The sequence below is a fragment of the Lepidochelys olivacea genome (genome assembly GCF_965140295.1).
Source record: "Lepidochelys olivacea isolate rLepOli2 genome assembly, chromosome: 2".
NCBI lineage: Eukaryota > Metazoa > Chordata > Testudines > Cheloniidae > Lepidochelys > Lepidochelys olivacea.
Window position 1 is genome coordinate 114,749,928 of NC_140412.1, and position 20,073 is coordinate 114,770,000.

The 20,073-nt window shown below is 40.5% G+C and overlaps 1 protein-coding gene across 1 annotated transcript in view; it reads left to right on the plus strand.

Moving 5' to 3' along the window:
* The window catches only part of ADTRP (androgen dependent TFPI regulating protein), a 49,606-nt gene that overhangs the window by 26,125 nt on the left and 3,408 nt on the right, over positions 1 to 20,073 (plus strand). Inside the window, exons 4-5 of the mRNA XM_084621702.1 lie at positions 5,120 to 5,235; positions 10,539 to 10,690. Of these exons, the coding sequence (XP_084477828.1) occupies positions 5,120 to 5,235; positions 10,539 to 10,690 (268 nt within the window). The remainder of the gene's footprint in view (positions 1 to 5,119; positions 5,236 to 10,538; positions 10,691 to 20,073) is intronic.

The window sequence follows — 20,073 nt, forward strand, 5'->3', positions numbered from 1 at the left end:
ATCGGAGTGTTGCTCTTTTAAGGCTTCTGAGAGCATGCTCCATACCTCGACCCTCTCAGATTTTGGAAGGCACTTCAGATTCTTAAACCTTGGGTCGAGGGCTGTAGCTATCTTTAGAAATCTCACATTGGTACCTTCTTTGTGTTTTGTCAAATCTGCAGTGAAAGTGTTCTTAAAATGAACAACATGTACTGAGTTATCATCTGACTGCTATAACATGAAATATATGGGAGAATGCTGGTAAAACAGAGCAGGGGACATACAATTCTCCCCCAAGGAGTTCAATCACAAATTTAATTAACACATTTTTTTTAACGAGTGTCATCAGCATGTCCTCAGGAATGGTGGCCAAAGCATGAAGGGGCATACGAATGTTTAGCATATCTGGCACATAAATACCTTGCAATGCCAGCTACAAAAGTGCCATGTAAATGCCTGTTCTCACTTTCAGGTGATATTGTAAACAAGAAGCAGTCAGCATTATCGCCTGTAATGTAAACAAACTTGTTTGTCTCAGCGGATTGGCTGAACAAGAAGTAGGACTGTGTGGACTTGTAAGCTCTGAAGTTTTACACTGTATTGTTTTTGAGTGCAGCTATGTACCAAAAAGATTCTACATTTATAAGTAGAAGTAAGAAGAAGAAGTTATTAGATAAAAAATATTTCAAATTACATAATATGTTTGGAAAGTAGAAGCACTGCAAGTTCTTAATTCTTTGTGTAAAAGAGACAATTTGCTCTTGTTCAGTTCATGCATAGTAAATGCATCCCAGGGAGAGACAAAGAATACAGAGGGAAAAAGACAAAATCATTATTTCTTGTTTTAACAGAATATGAAAATGTCACAGTTTAACTCTTACGTTCTGGAGACCAGTCAGTATGCCAATATTTCAGATGACGTTTGAGTCATACTCAAGAGAAAGTTTCCCAGCATTAACAATTGAATAAATAATAATAATAATAATAATAATAAATAATTGATAAAAGATTTTGGAGAACATAATATTTTATCGTCTTTATAACCTGAGCTGTATTTCCGAACACCTGACCATCTGATAAAACAGCTGAGAGAGCTTCATGAATGCTACAGATTTTAGTTTTCCATTCGCCATTCTGCAAAAAATGCAAAAGCTTTAGTTTTCCCACTTAAAATTTTGCCGTCCTAACTGAAGAGGTAAACAAACTTCTCAACAAGCAGAGATATTAATTAAAATACACATTAAATTAAATTAAAACAAAAACAAAAAATAGTGAAGTTTCCTGAAAAGGGATGAATAAGCTCATTCATTTCATTGACAAAGAGATTAGAACACACCACTATTGTTTTACACCATGATTTTGGCTTTTTTAGCCTCAGAATGAAATAATTTTCTCTCCCTCTGTGATAATTATTTTTCTCAGTTTCCCTGTTTGCAGGTAAAACTGAGAAACTGTTAATTGACACACAGAATGAGTCATTGCTTCCACCCATTTTTGCCAACATTCTGATTTGTGTCAATACAAGCCTAATTATTAGATTTCCTTTTAAATCAAGAAGCACAACAGTATATATTTTTAAGTTTGCTTCCAAACAAAGATGCAACTGATTTAAATAAATGTCAGAATAACAACACAGTTAGGTTAAAATTGGGTTTATAACTGTCTTTAATGAATCGTGGTGTTTGGTGACTAAAGACTAATATTAAAAATAGCTAGAATGAGAGCATACTTTTTCCCTGTGAAAATGAAAAGCCTTTAAAGACCTTACAACTAGTATTAGCAACCACAGTATATGGGCCATCACTAATGTTCATCACTAAAGTCAGCTTTCTATCAGCCATCCAAGGGAATTCATTTGGAAAGCTAATTGAATGTCATTGGTAAGGACACACTTTGCCATAGGTGGCCAATCGTGCATTCCTTTGGTATTTGCTGTATAAACATAAATACACTGAACCCATTTACTCTTGTGAATGTACTCCATTATTCCATATGAATTCCACTGTAAATTGCTACTAAAGGAGAAAACAAACTGTAGATAGAGTTCATAAAATGGGTGAACACACCAACATGCTTTATGATACTAGCATGGCGATGAAAGGCTCTGTCTCTCTCTCTAGCTTTTTCACTTAGAATTATTTTGTTGCATTTCATGTGTATCACAGGGATGTGCACGTGTTCAGTATGGCAAGGACATGTGCAGTGTGTATTCAAGTTCAGGAATGAGAAAGACTAGAAAATTAAAATTACATACACACACACACTCACCCAGAGTGAGAAGCCAATATAAAAGAAGAAGCCATTTGTACACAAACAAGTTTCACTAGAGAGCATTCCTATAACATACACAAGGATCTCTCTTTATCTGCCTATGATTAAGGCAATCTTGCTTTCAAAATTAAAAAAAAATGGAAGTCTTTTGTGGCAAAGTGTTGTTAGGATCATGAACTATTCACACAGAACACAGAGTATACTTTTTAATAAAACATGTGTTGGCGTCACTGCTGCCAGCTTCTGACTCAACATGATTTTCCGAGTGAAGGATTTTTTTCCCCCCTCAGTAACTTGGGGCTCTGCTTGAGTTTATCGTGAGCCACTCAACAACTGTTAACTTTCATTCTGAGCAAAACAACACCAAACAAACAAACTCAGCTTTGATAAGTATCTGCTGTAAATTCATTTGATTTTCTCTTGACTTCAAAACACTGCTCTTCCCACTGAATGGCTGGGCCTAATAAACACAGAATACATTTTCCTCAGTACAGCAATATGGCTTGAACAAATAATTTGTTGTTATTGAAAAAACAAATGTTTCCACTGATGAAATGGAAAGCTAGGTCATTGAGTGCCCCCAAAGGAATCGCCTGGGACACTGGGTGTTATGTGAAAAATTGGGACACATTTCTGAGTAAAAGACATAATTATAGGGACTGTGAGGAAATTAATTTGTACAAACTGAAGACCTTTTTCTACTTAAATGTATCCAAGAATCACTTGAACTTATACAGCTGGACCTCTGCTATTGACTGAGGGGGGTTGTAGGACTCTAGTCTAGGGTATGAAATAAAACAGAGAGAAGTCTCAACAGCACTGGCAGGGAGATGAACTAGAACAATCAAATAAACCTTTGTTATCTAGCTTGTAGAATACAACAACTGAAACTGAAGGATATTTGGCAACAAGCCACATGGGGCTGAATAACGGCTTCTGAGGCCTCCCATGCTAGGGATGTGTGAGAGGAATCTACTAAGTGCTCTCTTGCAGCATGCAGCCATAATGTGTCACACTCTTTTAGAGGTAGAAAGTAACTCTCTCTCCCAAACATCTGCCAATAAAACTTACATCTCATACCAGCCATCATGTCCTCTGCATGGGCCTGATCCAAAATCCACTGATGTGAATGGAAAGCTTCCCCGTGACTTCAATTGACTTTGGTCTGACCTTAAAGGCAACATATTATATGACACAGAAAAAATCATGTATTACGTTTGCTGCTGCAGTTTTTTCCCACATTCTATCTGTAAAACCAATTGCCTTAGTTACTAGGAGCCCAACTGAGCAGGCCTTGCTGTGCATTGAACAACTGTTTTCACTGAGCTGTTGACAGTAACACTCAGGGCTTCTTCCTGAGTAGTTACAGTTAATTTAGAGCCGGAGCATCGTCTTTCATGTTGAAAACCAGAGAAGTGGACTTTCTATGTGGAAATCCCCACAAGAAATTCCTCCTTGAGGCTGACCCAAGTTGACCCTGTATGAGGGGAGGGGAAAAAAATACCTCGAAACCTGGGGGACCTCAAGACCCTTTGTGAGAGGCCAGTGATATCCAAGTGGACCCTGTACCCCAGCAGCAATGCTAGCCCACTGCACCCCCCACAACTCCCCTGAGCATGCTACGAAGGCTTTGCAATCTGCTTCCAGCAGCTCCCCATGGCGACTCACAAAACAGTTAATACAGTCTGGGGTTGGATCAGCTTCTCTGGTTAATTTCTGTGGGGCTGGATGGACTAAGATATGTCTCCTCCAAAACTCTGCCCTCAGCCCGACCACTCCTTCCCCAGTCTGCCCCAACTCCACACTACACACAGGGCCTGGTTGTGGAGACGGTGCCACTCAGATGCACAAACTCCCTTTCTGTACAGACAAATGGAGAGCCACAGGTAGATTGGGGGATGGGGGGAGGGGTATTTATGATCTGAAAGGGCCTTAGAACAAACACAGCAAGGTGCACACGTAGTTCAAAGATCCCTTCCAATTTGCATGAATTTGCATTTGTCAATGCTGAATTTCACCTGTCTTCATGCTTCCCATTCACCTAGCTTTGTTAGGTCTCTGTGAAAGTCCTCAGTCTTTTCTAATCATTATTAACCTAACTACATTTTGTGTACTCTGCAAATGTTGTCACCTCAACAGCCACACCATTTTCCAGATCATTGATAAATATATTTAACCATCACCAGTCTGGGAATGGAACTTTGGGACACTGTTTGCAGTATTGGAAATTGATTCTTTACTTCTATTCTTAACATTTCTGTCTCTTTGTAGCTTTCTAATCCTAACAATTCTTCACCTTTCAGCACATAACATTTCCCCCAAATTGGTTTTTATTTAAAGGTGAGTTTAAAGCATTTTTTCCCACTCTCCAATGACTCAGAAATGGCTAGAGATATTTTCACCAAATTTACCTAAAGGAAAAAACAAATCACCTTTCGGCTTAAATTATGCATGGAAAGTCTTTCAGAAAATGCCAAGAGGGTTTTCCTTTCCATCTCAGAATAAACAGTGATAGATTCCACAAGATCTTTGTACTACTGTATACATGGAGATCACTCCAACTTTCCTTGTACATCTGATAATGCAGTAAATTCCAGCACTATCCATTAGCGATTACAATGCACAGCAGTACGGTGTTCTATAGTAGCACCTCATCATCATACTTTTTTCTGTGTAACAAGAAATTTTCAATGCTTGCTGTACCATGGGAATTTACTCACTGGTAAAGTGGCATGCTTTTCTGTGGCATTCTATACTGTTAACCAATAATTTATTTGCATGTATGTACACATTGCCACAAGCGTTTTGGTTAATTTGGTTACCACAACACACTATTGCCACTCTCTGACATATCCCCTTTTCTTCCCAGCACACTATTGTGTTGCCACTTGCTCTGCTGGAGATCTTCGCTACCCCGCACTGTTATCCACCAAAGAAGAAAGGACTGATCCTATTAGGATTTGTTTCTGTTGCCTATCTCAGCTGGTAAGAATTATGTATTATAACCCCCTGGGATTTTCTCTAAATGACCTCCTCCGGAAAAAGAGAATAAGCTTGCTTCTCATGCAGGTGTGGCATCTTTTGGAAAAGGAGGAAGAACTGGGGAATTCTTTGTTTCTACAAGTTCTTACCTATGGCGGTGAACACATTAGTCTGAATGAATTTGCCTTTGTCATTACATTATTTGCCTCAATCCCACTAAAAGAAAACCCAGAATAGAACATAAACTGTACAGACAAAATGCACTTATGATTTGAGATCCTTCTATAGTGGCTTGGAAATATTGGACTTTGCTACTACATTATATGACCATGTGTTAGGAATGGTTTATCCTAATCTAATCTTAACCTTAATGAAATTAGGATCATTGTGTCCCAAATTCCTTTCCTATGTACCATTTTGCTGCATTACTTAGCGTTGAGCCACATTTTGTTCTCTTCTGAGGCTCTGTGACTTTTACTGTCTTCATGATCAAACTATGCTTCTGGGAACTTGCCCCACCTCCATGGGACAGGAATAACGCCATGAGATGCATGCTTTTAGCATTTTCATTTCCCACAGAGCCCTCTGCCCCACACAACTTCACCTCAACAGCAGCCACCCTTACCACAATGACCTAAATAAACCAGAGAAGAAATCACCTTTTTGTTTTGTAACACAAGGATCTGACATGGACCTGCCAGGTTTCAGCTAGAGGCAGGACGGAGATCTATCACGCAAACCCAATTGTTTTAAGCCAGTACTATCCAGACTTCTTGGTGGGGGTATGCCTTGATTGCAACAATATCAACTTGCCAAACCACACAGCAAGTATTGTCTGATGTGAGAACATGGGCCTAAACCCATGTATGTTCCAGTGAGCGGAGGTCACGGTCTCAGATGTTGCACACTGAAAAGAAGGAGAGTGCTTTTCCACTCTGGGAGCGCCCACTGGATGAAGAATCAGTATCCTAGATAATCAGCAATCACAACCAGGCCAACCATGGCCAAGCCGAGTTCTAGTCACATCCTGCACTAGTGGTTTCTCCCAAAGTTTCCTTTAAGTTGCTGTTGTCTTCAGCTTCTAGTATACCACAGTCAGCGCTTCATTTGTAATGAAAGAGGTGCCAGGGCTCAAGCAATTTTTTTTTTTTACTTTCCTAACTGATGCAGCAAGCCCCCAGGTGCTGAGGCTATGAACCCCCAAGCCTAGAGGTGCCAGGGCTCAGCCCTGGCAAGTCCTGGCACAAATTAAGCACAGATCACAGTACTCCATATCCTGGCTATTGGGCCCCCAAGCAGATAGCTATCTGTTACTTGTCCCTTGTGTCATCTTCTGTAGAGTCCTGCCCTTTGTATTCCAGTTTCCTACTGTTGCATGCACATTCATGCCAATCTCCATGCTGGTGCTTTCTGTCTCCTGGAGACAGCACAGAACCTTTCATTTTACTCACCTTGGTTCCCAGCAACAAAATGAGCTGAATGATCAGCTGGAGTTAGGTTCCTAATTTCCATTGAGGTTCCCAGCAACAAAATGAGCTGAATGATCAGCTGGAGTTAGGTTCCTAATTTCCATTGAAATCAATGGAAATTAGGGGTCTAAACAGAAGTTAGGAGCCTAATTCCTTTTGAGCATTCAGCCCCAAAGTCTTTATACTAAAATATTGCTTTACATTTTAAATCTCTGCATCCAGCCTATAGGTGCCAACACTTTGCTGTTGCTGCCTTCACTGATGTTGCAGAATCGTCAATAGTCCAATCATGTGGCCTTATCCTCCATAAGAAGCATCTTTACTACTCCCCTTTCTTCCATATCTATGGATTCAGGTGGCCCATTTGCCATGTGAGGTGCTGGATTCGCCAAGAAAGCAAGGGAAGAGTCAAGCAGAGAAGCCAGAATGGCTTACCATACATGCGCCTTTCTTCAAGGTCCTGCTTCCACGTGGGGTTTCATTACAGAAATTTATTTTTGCTGTACTCAAAAGTCGGGGGTGGTTTCCAACCATGGGAGGCTGCCAGGTGTGGTGAGAAACCTGGCAGACGTGTTAGTGAATTCCTGTAATGACAGATTTTGATACTCCTTCTCATGCTGAGTAGGACGTTACTCTACAAGTAATCCTCCTGAAATCAATTAAAAGTATCAAAAACCTGGCCTGTAATCTTCTTCCCTGTCTTAGAATACCAAAGCTTGTATCTCTGAACTCTTGGGTTATACAATTTTAGACCTTAAAAACAGCCTGCCCTTTTCCATTTCAATTGTAAAATCAATGTAACAGCAAAGAGGATAGTAATTTAGGCGCCAGTCATCAGAAATGTACTTTGGGCCATAAAGCGAAGGAGATCATACCCCCTTTCTAAGCTCAGGAAATATAAATAATCATATAGTGCGTACTGCATCTTAAGCCGTAACTAAATAAAATAAGTACATAAATGGAGGGTCTCTACTCCATTGCTTTCCAGTAATGTGTCCACTCCATCTTGATAATGAATTAAAACATTTCAATTATATTATGTGCTAGATACCTGTGCTCAGCTTCAGTTCATGACCTTCTCATTTTGAAATAATGCTATCTCAAATACCTAATTTGCATCAATACGTTCTTTGCCTGTCCTGATTTTACATATCTCTTTGAATACCACCTCAGGGACTACTTTTCTTCCTTCAGTGAGAGTGTAGCTCCCATTAAGATTAGTGGAAATCAGGAACATGTAACGAGAGGACAGGAGAAACCCTAAGTCTTCTTCCTTTTAGGTTATTATGGTACATCAAGTCTTACTGATTTATACATGCTGCCCCCAAATACTATAGCGTTTTGGTATACTTGCTACCCCTGTGCCATCAGCTAAGTTGTACCCTTCCTATAATTGCTCAGAAGTGCAAACATTACTTCAAGATTACCCTGAACTATTCGTTGTCACTTGATACTCTATTCTATTTCTTATCACAAAACTACTTTTTATTCCATTTCTAAATTGATACCTAATTTTTCAAAATAATACGCATCTGAATATAGTATGGGAGTTGAACCAATAATCACATATGCAAAATGTGCAATTGTACAACGGGTGCAAAGTCTGATAATGCATTTTTAGATGTTTGCTAAAAATTTGGTCCATTCCGTCCATTGTTTCTGCTCACTGTAGCCAAAATTTTCAAACTTAGGTACCTAAAGACAGGCAACCAAATACGTATTTATGCACCAAAACAGCCTGCCAGATTACTCACAACTTCCATCAACTCAAGTGAGAGATGATGGTGCTTGGCGTCTCTGAAAATCAGGCCACTTATTTAAGTTAATAAAAAAATCAATTTAGGTGCCTGTCCTAAGGCACCCAAGTTTGAAAAATTTGATCCACACAATCTAATCTCCTACTACCTAAGACTAGGATCATTGGCTCTGTAATTGGCTGAGACATGGGTATCATATTAAAAAAATACATATAGACTCTACATAATACTAAAAAAGCCAACTCCATCATTTTCCCCACTGAGTCTCCAATTAGTGTCTTGTAGATAATATTTCCTGTTATCACTATTGAGGCCTTTTTTTCGGCTTTTTTATTTCCTTAGTCGTTTCACACCCCAGTTGTTTCCTCTGATCAGAGGACCCATGATGGATCTATAAAACTAGTTTCTACTCTTAATGTTTCCAAGCTCAGCCCAATAAAATTCTATTACCAGCAAAACCAGTTTCTTCCATCAACCTTCTTACTGAGCGCTAACAAATCTTTCTTCACTCACCTCTTCTTTTATATCCTACAAGTGCCTTCTCTAACTACTGCTGAGCTGTTTTCCTGCTTTAAGGACACTTCTACTGTTTTCTCTAGCATTTACCTGTTTCTCAGATTTGTGACATATCTTAATTCTGGTGGGGTATCTATGTGACACACATATCCTGAGGCATGACTCACAAAGCCAAGTGGCAGGCTAGTGTTTTCTCACAGAGTGACACACTCTCCTATGAAAATACTGGCAGTGGGGAAAAAATCACCAGAATATCTCCCTATTGGCAGTGCTGGGAAAAGTCTAAGGGGCAGCTTTACGGAGATCCATGGCCACAAAAAATGAACAACATGCTTGCCAGTTAAATCTTGCTGGACCTGGGGCTTGTTTAACTGTTTGAAACAGCACTAAATTAAAGGGCACTAGAGAACCTTTTGTGCACACCAGCAGGGTTTACATGGACCAATTCACATGCTACATGGTAGTCTGCTTGAGAAACCACACCCCCATAGGGCATGTTACCCTACCACATAGACAAGCCCTTGGGGAATAGAACTCAGGACTTTGTGATCCAAATGCACGGGTTTCTTCCATTGTCAGATTGTATTACAAGGGTGATGCCCCCACTACCGCAAAGGAGCTCAATGTAGCCTCAGCCCATCCTTCTGGCCTAATATAATACAAATCTCCTAATTTTATGTTATCTGTCTTTTCAGGGAACTACCTTTGAGATTGTAATCCAATTCGGATCAGTGAGGTGCCATTTGAATTACACTTATCCACAGATGTGTCGTATTATAAAAAAAATTTATCAATCAAAAAATTATCTTTTAAGGCTCTTTTGACCGATAAGAGTCACAGTATGCAAATAACTCACGTTAACTGGTAGCCACAGCAAGCTGTAGATTGGGTTTGAGGGGAGAGGAAGCAGGACAGAATGAAGGATATGAAGCCCTATAAACAGCCCAGAAAGGGGAAAGGGTGGACAATGCCACCACATTCTCTGCTACCTACCTACAGTTGCTCTTCCTTCCCCTTCTCTATGGGACAAAGGGAAGAGGTGCTGGGGAATCTTTGCCTCCTCCAGCTGCTCCCCGATGGACTGGTCACTGCTGAAGGGACAGAAAGATGAGCAATAGCATTTTCCTCTCCCCAGGTGTCTCTGATCTGAAAAGCCAAGGCAACCAGTTGGAAAAAGATGTGTCGAAAAGCTCATTTGCTGTTATACAATATAGTTAAGGACATTATAGTTAAATATCCCTATTTCTCAACTGAGAAGACTTACTTCAGTTATTTAAATACCATTATACTCACGGAAGTTGGGTCATGATAGTACCAAGCTGGTCCTGGTAGAACATTGCATGTGTTCTAATCCGTGTTAAATGACATGTGTACTTCACAGAAAAGAGTCCAGCTTTCTAACTGCCCAGTGGAGATGCTGCATATCAGTAGTTTACTGTTAGTTGATCTGTTTTATTCTTTACCATGATAGTTGTGAGAACATATTCCTTCCTGGATGGAAAATCTTTAAATTCTTCTTCTAACTGAATGGTCCTAACCAAAAATCATTTCTCTCCTTGTCTAGGGTCCTGTGGATTTACTCTGTAACTGGAAAGTGGGTATATCCTCTCTTCACCTTTTTCAGCCCAGTGGGTCTAGCGGCCTTTTTCTGCAGTAACCTTGTCCTCATTGTCTGGATCTACAACATTGGAGAGTTTCTCAACCGTATGATTTGGGGTCAGTTCACTTTTTTTTTTTCCACGTGTAATCAAACGAAAAATTGAAATGTGCTTTGAGAGTGGAAGCAGACCAAATAATGGAGCAGTGCTTTGTGTGCCTGTCTAAATGGGGGTCAGGCACAAAGCAGGTGTTGGGTCTCCAATAAAGCTCCCCAGTTTTTTAAGTAACACCTTCTCTCCCCCCTCCCCCCCAAAAATGGGTGTTACATCAATTTTCCCTAATGTAACTGGAGAAGGGCCTTTTGCCAGGACAATAATTGGAATCTGATTCCTTCTCACACCATGATGCACAGAATCAAAATTCCCCTGGCCTAAACTTTTTGTACCCACGCGTAGAATTTATTGAACTATGGACCGCTGCTGTTTAGGAAGGGTTTACCGATGACAGAAAACTGACATTGATGTACCTGAGTGCAAGCATCAGAGCTTCTGTCAAGGGAACATGATAAATGGCATGTTTGTGGTCTTTAACCAACCATTCAATGTCTCCTTTCTGCTTCTGCAGCCACGAGTTGGTGGCATGAGCCAAGGTTTTGTTTTTTTTTTTAAAAAAACACCCCATTTAGAAACCCACCTAACAGAAAAAAATATTATTTTAGGTAGTTATGTTATACAGTGAGAAAAAAAAATGCAGGATTATTTTTTTCCCTCTGGTTTTGAATCTCCTTCCCCCACTCCTCAAAAATAGTTTCTGAGATGAAAAGGTTTCTGTTGGGGGGGAAATTTATATATTTTACTCAGAACAAATGTGTGAAAATTTGTGATTTGTTCCAGGGTGGAATATTGCAAGCTTTGGGAAGGGGAATGGGAGAGGGGATCTTTTTACTGGAAACATTTTATCCTTGACCAAATTTGTGAAGACTCACAAAAATCTCAGGCCAAAAATTTGAAATCAGAGTGCCTAAAATTAGAATCTCAACATCCACCTAAATAGAAATGGACTGAATTTGGCAGGTGCTGAGTAACTCTGGATCCAAGGTGCTCCAAACCTTTGCAAATAGGATGACTGCTGTAGGCACCCAGGTTTGAAAACTTGGCCATAGCCTTTTCTTGCTTAAACTTGCCAGGTGAGGACTGGTGCAGGTAGCCATAGAGATGAAAAAAAAGATGAAGGGCCAGATTCTGCATTCAAACACAACTGTGCATTTCCATTGATTTAAGAGGGACTGCAGAGTTGTAACTGAGCAAAGAATTTGGCCCCAAATCTGTGATCAAAAGCCAGAGTATCTCTGCTACTAGGAATATAAATTGTTCTTAATCGCATGGCAAACACTGCAAGATATAGTAGCTAGAGATCTGTTTGTAAACAAGCATGCCTCTATTCCTTGGAGAGACATACAAACAGTGAACTGTGCTACCCTGTACTACAGATTACCAGGTTTCCCCAGGGATTCTCTTCTGGAGTAGCATGCAGAACAGTTGCTCCTGCTCTCGCTCTCTCAAAGACAGCTTTTTGCTTCATTTATCTATTGTGATTGTTTGCTGTTTGATGAAACAAGTGCAAGGCAGGTTTATTTTTAATGTCTTATGAATAAGTTTCACTATTTCATGGATAAACAACGAGGAGTCTTTGTGGCACTTTAGAGACTAACAAATTTATTTGGGCATAAGCTTCCGTGGGCTAGAATCCACTTCATCAGATGCATGGAGTGAGGAAAAATAACTTTTGAAGTGGTAATAAGAGTGGCCCATTTCAGACAGTTGACAAGAAGGTGTGAGTAACAGCAGGGGGAAATTAGTATGGGGGAAATTAGGTTTAGGTTTTGTAATGACCTAACCACTCCCAGTCTCTATTCAGGCCTAATCTGATGGTGTCCAGTTTGCAAATTAATTTCAGTTCTGCAATTTCACGTTGGAGTCTGTTTTTGAAGTTTTTTTTGTTGAAGAATTGCCACTTTTAGGTCTGTTATTGAGTGACCAGGGAGATTGAAGTGTTCTCCAACTGGTTTTTGAATGTTATGATTCCTGATGTCAGATTTGTGTCCATTTGTTCTTTTGCATAGAGACTGTCCGGTTTGGCCAATGTTCATGGCAGTGGGGCATTGCTGGCACACGATGGCATATATCACATTTGTAGATGTGCAGGTGAATGAGCCCCTGATGGTGTGGCTGATGTGGCTAGGTCCTATGATGGTGTCCCTTGAATAGATATGTGGATAGAATTGGCACCGGGGTTTGTTGCAGGATTTGGTTCCTGGGTTGGTGTTTTTGTTGTGTGGTGTGTAGTTGCTGGTGAATATTTGCTTCAGGTTGGGGGGCTGTCTGTATGCAAGGACTGGGTCTGTGAGAGTGAGGGATCATCCTTCAGAATAGGTTGTAGATCCTTGATGATGCGCTGGAGAGGTTTTAGTTGGGGGCTTTAGGTGACGGCTGGTGGCGTTCTGTTACTTTCTTTGCTGGGCCTGTCTTGTAGTAGGTGACTTCTGGGTACTCTTCTGGCTCTGTCAATCTGTTTCTTCACTTCACCAGGTGGGTACTGTAGTTTTAAGAACGCTTGATAGAGATCCTGTAGGTGTTTGTCTCTGTCTGAGGGATCGGAGCTAATGCGGTTGTATCTTAGAGCTTGGCTGTAGACAATAGATCCTGTGATGTGGTCTGGATGAAAGCTGGAGGCATGTAGATAAGTATAGCAGTCAGTAGGTTTCTGGTATAGGTTGGTGTTTATGTGACCATCGCTTATTAGCACTGTAGTGTCTAGGAAGTGGATCTCTTGTGTGGACTGGTCCAGGCTGAGGTTGATGGTGGGATGGAAATTGTTGAAATCTTGGTGGAATTCCTCAAGGGCCTCCTTCCCATGCATCCAGATGATGAAGATATCATCAATGTAGTGCAAGTAGAGTAGGGACGTAAGGCATGAGAGTTGAGGAAGCGTTGTTCTAAGTCAGCCATAAAAATGTTAGCATACTGCGGGGCCATGTGGGTACCCATAGCAGTCCCGCTGACTTGAAGGTATAAATTGTCTCCAAATCTGAAATAGTTGTAGGTGAGGACAAAGTCACAAAGTTCAGCCACCAGGTTTGCCACGATGGTATCGGGGATGCTATTCCTGATGGTTTGTAGTCCATTTTTGTGTGGAATGTTCATGTAGAAAGCTTCTACATCCATAGTGGCTAGGATGATGTTTTCTGGAAGATCACCAAAGGATTAAAGTTTCCTCAGGAAGTCAGTGGTGTCTTGAAGATAGCTGAGAGTGCTGGTAGCGTAGAGCCTGAGGAGAGAGTCTACATACCCAGATAATCCTGCTGTCAGGGTGCCAATGCCTGAGATGATAGGGCATGCAGGATTCCCAGGTTTATGGATTTTGGGTAGCAGATAGAATACCCCTGGTCGGGGCTCTAGGGGTGTGTCAGTGTGTCAGTTCCTGTGCTTCTTTTGGGAGTTTCTTGAGCAGATGGTGTAGTTTCTTTGGGTAATTCTCAGTGGGGTCAGAGGGTAATGGCCTGTAGAATGTGGTGTCAGAGAGTTGTGGATAATAATGGGTGTTTCTCCATTATTTCCTAACCCTAACAGTCAGTTACAACAACTGGAGATTATCAATATAAGCAGCACAAGTGGAATACAAATGATTTGATGCCCAAGATGATAACTGACTGAAGGAAAATGAACATACTAACCAGTCATCAAATTAAATTCAAATTAGTGTGTTTGGAACTGATGGCTAAATACAATCAGCTAAAAAGGAGAACTCAATTTCACTAAGATCTGTTGGTCAAAGATAAACCCAATCCAGAACACCACGTCCAACCCCTCACTATACCCTGACCTTTGGACAAGTTCAGTCTATGCATATTTTGAAGGTGCAGGTGGCTGACTCAGAGAGCAAAATAAGTACCGGTACTTTACACGCACAGCATGATCCTCAGCTGATGTAAACTAATGCAGAACTTTTGAAGTGACCAGAACTCCACTGAATTACACCAGCTGAGGATCTGACCCACACTGTATAGTTTTTATTACTCAAAGCAGACATAAAATCATGGCCTCTTGTGATAATTAATGATCCTATGGCATTTTTCACACAAGTACAGGGCATTAGTCCTGGGTTAATATTTCTACTGTTTGCTAAATTACATTCTTCCCAGCTCTTGTAATTTTAAATGCATGTTCAGTTCTTCACATTCAAAGCCTACGATATTGTCTAGCCTTGCCATGCACTCTTCAATGGTTGCTGGTTCCACCCTATAGGTGGCTACATGAGAGTGGCCAAGGGAAGGTATTCCTGTAGTAGGAATATGCAAGAGCGAAATCTTCCTCCATCCGTGCTCATTTTGTTCTGGGACAAAAATCCCACTGAACTCTCAAGGAATTTTGCCCATGTAAAAAAACTGCTGGATTTGGCCCCAGATTAGTTTGCTGAGCTTTCACAGTGTTTTAGGATCCTCCTAGAAAAAAGGTGCTGTATAAATGCCCAACTCATTCTCATTGCAGAGCAAACCTAATGGTTTTAAATGAAGTTCTCAATGTCTGTGGACTAATGTTGTGGTGATTGCATACTTCTAGAGACGTAGGGTCAGACTACAAAGGGGGCTGGGAAGGGTGGAGAGAATGCAAAGCCATTGTGCCACCCTTCTCTGGGCTGGCCTACAGAAATGGTGTGCCACCAAGAAGAGTGAATGCTGCACAGAACTGAAGGGTGAAATGGTAGGTCGACCTAAGGTGCCAGGCCTCTCTGGAACTCCCATTAGGGTGCTGTTGTTTTGTTCTGCACCCCTGGCAGGACAGTGGCTTAATGCCACCATTTAACCTTTACTGTTATGGAAAAATATAATGGTATGCCTAGAATCCTATTGGCAAATATAGAAATAACTTTTCATTATAATTATTGTGCCCTTCAGGCACTTATGCCTGTCACTACTGAAATTCACCACGCTTCTCCCAAGCTGCTTACTGACTGTAGCTAGCATCTGGAGGACACTCTGTAGGACTGGGCAGTCTTTTGCCCAATGCCTTGGACTGAGGGCTCCAGGGCAGATACGTTTTCCTCCCTCTTGCTTCTCACCAGCAATTAGAAATTTGTTTCCTTGGCACCATGGTAATTGAAATAAGGCAAAGCCGATTAGAAGATCAAGAAAACCAAAGTAATTCAAAGATAAGCAGAATAAAATACAGTTAGGTCAAAGACTGCACCCACCCTTTAAACCTTGTAGGTACTACTGAGTGAAAACAGAATACTATATATGCTTATGTCCTTAGACATTTCTGTCGATCCTGCAGGCTGCCAGAGTGTCTCAGTTAGCACGTCGACTCCCCAGAGTCCAATCTATCTCTCCCTCTCCTTCTTTAACAACCATATCCAGCCTTGGTGCCAATGACAACGGGTTTCTGTTTCTTCCCAATCAGGTTACCCTTCTCCCTCTTGGTTTGCTTTCTCCTTACTATCCCCCTCCATCACTGGTCAGTAAATCTCATCTCTTTGTTTTAGCTCTCTTCTTTGAAACAGACCTTCTCAGCCATTATCTTAACAACTACCGGTTACACTGGACTCATCTTTTATTCCTATCAGTAGCTCAGTATGTCAGTAATAACTCATTTATGCAGAGACTGAGTTCAGCTGTTCACCTAGCCAACATAAACATAAAATGTATAGTTATAAGACTACTTAAAATTGCTTATAGTTTCTCAATCAAATAAGTTTATCTTGCATACTTATCTAATCCATTGAAATTATGTACACACATATACCGTATATGTGGGCATGATTACACCTGGTCAGAAAACGACATTTTCTTTGTGGAAATTTTTGATTTTTTGTTGATCAACCAAAACCATTTCATTCTATGATGGATTCAGTTTTTTAAAAAACACCACCACCTTCCATGAGAATTTTCATTTTGTGAAAAACCCAGTTTTCTCTCAAAAAAATGTTGCATTGTAAAATTTTGATGATTCCTAGTCCTGATGCCCACAGCATGTGATGAACTGCATCTATTACAGACCTTTAATAGTCTTACCTGTACTGTGCCCATTTATCCATCTACCCCAGAACTACCTACAATTCTAACCTGTGAGCAGCTTTAAGCAACCACAACTTTTCTTAAAATTAAAAGCATCAGCCACAAAAAGATTTCCTCTTTCCTCACACAACATGCATGTTTCCCCCCAAATGATTCCAAAGTCCAGGACTGACTTTTTTTAAGGTTCAGTATCTTGTGTGCCACAGCAGAGAAAGGGGCACTGTACCATTTTTGAGCCTGCATTCTGAGCTCTTTCTGATAATATAATATGCTTTTCTACATCTGGACAGCCAAGAGTTAGCAGACCTTAAATTTGTTTAATTTTTTCCAGAGAAACTCTTATGTAGCATTTGAGGTCTTAAAAATATGTTATTTTCCATTTTTGCTTTGGCTTGGACTCAAGGTAGCCACTGCAATCCAAATACACAGGCAGAGAGATACAAAAAATAGGACTAATAATTTTTTTTTAATGCTAAAAGTTTCTAATATTGTTCGGTAACCATTCACACCACTTAAGAGCTTGGCGCATGGGTCTGTGCATCCAAAAGTGAAGCACGAGCCATTTTTGATAGGTAGAAAATGTCACAAAAAAACCCAGGTTTTACAGTATTTCCACCAGTCAAACTGAAAGAGGAATCCCAAAATAGGATGAAATGGTCCTCTCCATGGTTTTTTTCCCAACAGAACACAAAACCACCCAGAGCGGTTCAGATCAAAAGTCCTTGAATCCAAACCTCCCCCAAAAATAGTGAGGAAGGGGTTATGATTTGAGGTTCTGGTGTAGTCCCTGATCTAGTGTAAATCTGAACATTTAAAGAAACAGCTGATTCTTTTCTTTTTCCTTCAGCAGACCTGCAAACCCTTTTCTAGCTTCTTTACTTGTCTACTTTGAGCTAGATGTGAGTAGGATCTATCTGGGATGCTCGTTGCCTTACTGGCTATCACCAGACAGCTACTTTGCAAGAGATCTAAATGCATGAATTAGGGAGAAGCCATGCAAAACAGTTGGGGCCTTTAAATTTGCAAGTGTCCAGTAAGTTCATACAAAACAGACAAGTGGCTTATACGTACCCTAAAAGAAATGAGCAAAACTTAACCTAGAAAACAAACACTAAGGACAAAAGATCAAACACTCACTGGTTGCAGGAGAAGAAGCTGCAGACTGTGGTAGTAAGCTGTAATTGCTTGTAAAATGGCTTCCATAGGCCTGCAGCTAACTGTTTCTCTAAAATTTAAAGGCCCAGATGCTAAATGGGGAACTTGCTTGGAAAGGAGGCATACAACCAAAGGAGTGAAGTTAGAACTAAAGTTGCTTCCAAAGTGGTTTAATTATCCTGGCTTAGGGCATGAGACTAAATGATATAAAATAATTTGTATGTGAACACACAGGGCAATTTCTGACAGAAAAAGGAACATTTGTTAACTCCTTATGTTTAACAATCTGTTCCACCTTTGTATTTTGCTGTGACATTCTGAGTAGTTTTCCAGACCTGGAAGAAGAGCTCTGCATCGCTTGAAAGCAAAACAATTGCCTTTCTAACATACATAGGATATATATTTGCTTGTTAGTTGTCAATGTATGTTTATTCAGAGGGTGTATTCAGTGCTATGTGAGTTCCTGCTACTAGTCTCTTCAGACTCTTCGTGCTGTAGGAATTAAGATGTCTCTCTCACCAACAGAAGTGGGTCCAATAAAAGATATAACCTCACCCACCTTGTCTCTTTCCCGACGACTGTGCCCCTTTCAGGAGACTGGTTTGTCTTGCGTACCCCCAGGTTTCACCTCACTTAAAAACAACTTGCTTACAAAATCAGCCATAAAAATACAAAAGGGTCACAGCACACTATTACTGAAAAATTGCTGACTTTCTCCTTTTTACCATATAATTATGAAATAAATCAATTGGACTATAAAGATTAAACTTACATTTCAGTGTTTAATATATAGAGCATTATAAACAAGTCATGGTCTGTATGCAATTTGAGTTTGTACTGACTTGGCTACTGCTTTTTATGTAGCCTGTTGTAAAACTAGGCAAATCTCTAGATGAGTTGATGTCCTCCCTTGAAGACCTCTGCGTACCCCCAGAGGTATGTGTACCCTTGGTTGAGAATTACTGGACTATAGTACAGCACAGCAATACCATAGTAAAACATACAGGAGATCCACCATAGAAGTAATTATACTGCATCAAGCTACTCAAAGGACCACCATCCCACAATAAAGTGCGTGTCACAGTATAAATGTATTGTTTTCTTTCAAACTCCAGCCTGTGTCTCCTAACAACTTGGCTGTTCCCCTCACAAGATTTCACCACTGGTAAGAACTGATGTGAAGAGCTGCACAAGGAAAGACATTTTCTGGCCTTCATATGGATGTGTGGGTTCAGATTCCACTCTCACACCATGTTAAGAACTTGTGCAGCGCTGTGCATCAGGGAAACCATTTGCAAAGCAGACCAACAAGTAATTTTATTAGTTCATCAAAACCCAAGAACTAGGCCACATAAACTTGCATGTCATCTACTGGCACCTTATGTATTAACTGACTATTGACATATGTACCAGCAAAGAACACTCTTGTAACACCTACTTATGGTTTGAGCAAGTTCTCACACATTCACAGGCAATGCCCTGCCCAGTTCATAATGAAACACAAACAACGTATGGCCTGTGATTGTGAAAGCTCTGGAACTCCCAAGAAAGTCCGTCAAGCATTGATTATTGTGAATCAGATTCAGGAATTTTTTCATGTCCCCAGTAGTCAGAAGTCAAACTTTGAGATGTAGGCCAGTCACCAAATCTTAGGAAGGATATCCCTTCCCCACAATGTACAACAGAATAATTGGCTGAGGTACATTAAGCAATTTTTTAAATTTTCCTCTGAAGTAGCTGGTATTATTCAGTGCCAAAGGCAGAATATTGATTTAAAGGACCAACAGTCCAATCTGATAGAGAAAATATTGCTCCCAGTCCTGCAAGCTGTAGGATGTGGGAGGGCCTCTGGGCTTTACAGAACCCCACTGGTGGGGGCTCTGCACGGGGACAGGCATCTACCCACCCAGAACAATTTCCAGGATCAAGGCTACTAAGTACAGATTATTTGTGTGATCCTACCTGAGTTCCTGTAACCCAGTTATACTATACCAAACCTTCATGCAGTCTTTATTACAGGCAGAACACCCAGTAATGCCTATAGTTAAGCATGGTAATGAATTTTTGTTCAAAACCATCACTTTCAGATGCTTATAATTTTGTCAAATATCATTTTGGCTGATCTGTGGCAGGGTTATTATCAGTTGGACAGAAAAAGGGAAAGTTTTTTTTTTTTTTTTGAGCAATACTTGTGGGAGATAAAAACACCCTCACGTTGCTAGAAAAAGATTTTTGCAACTTTTTTTGTTTTGTTTTAAAGAGCTTTGAAGCA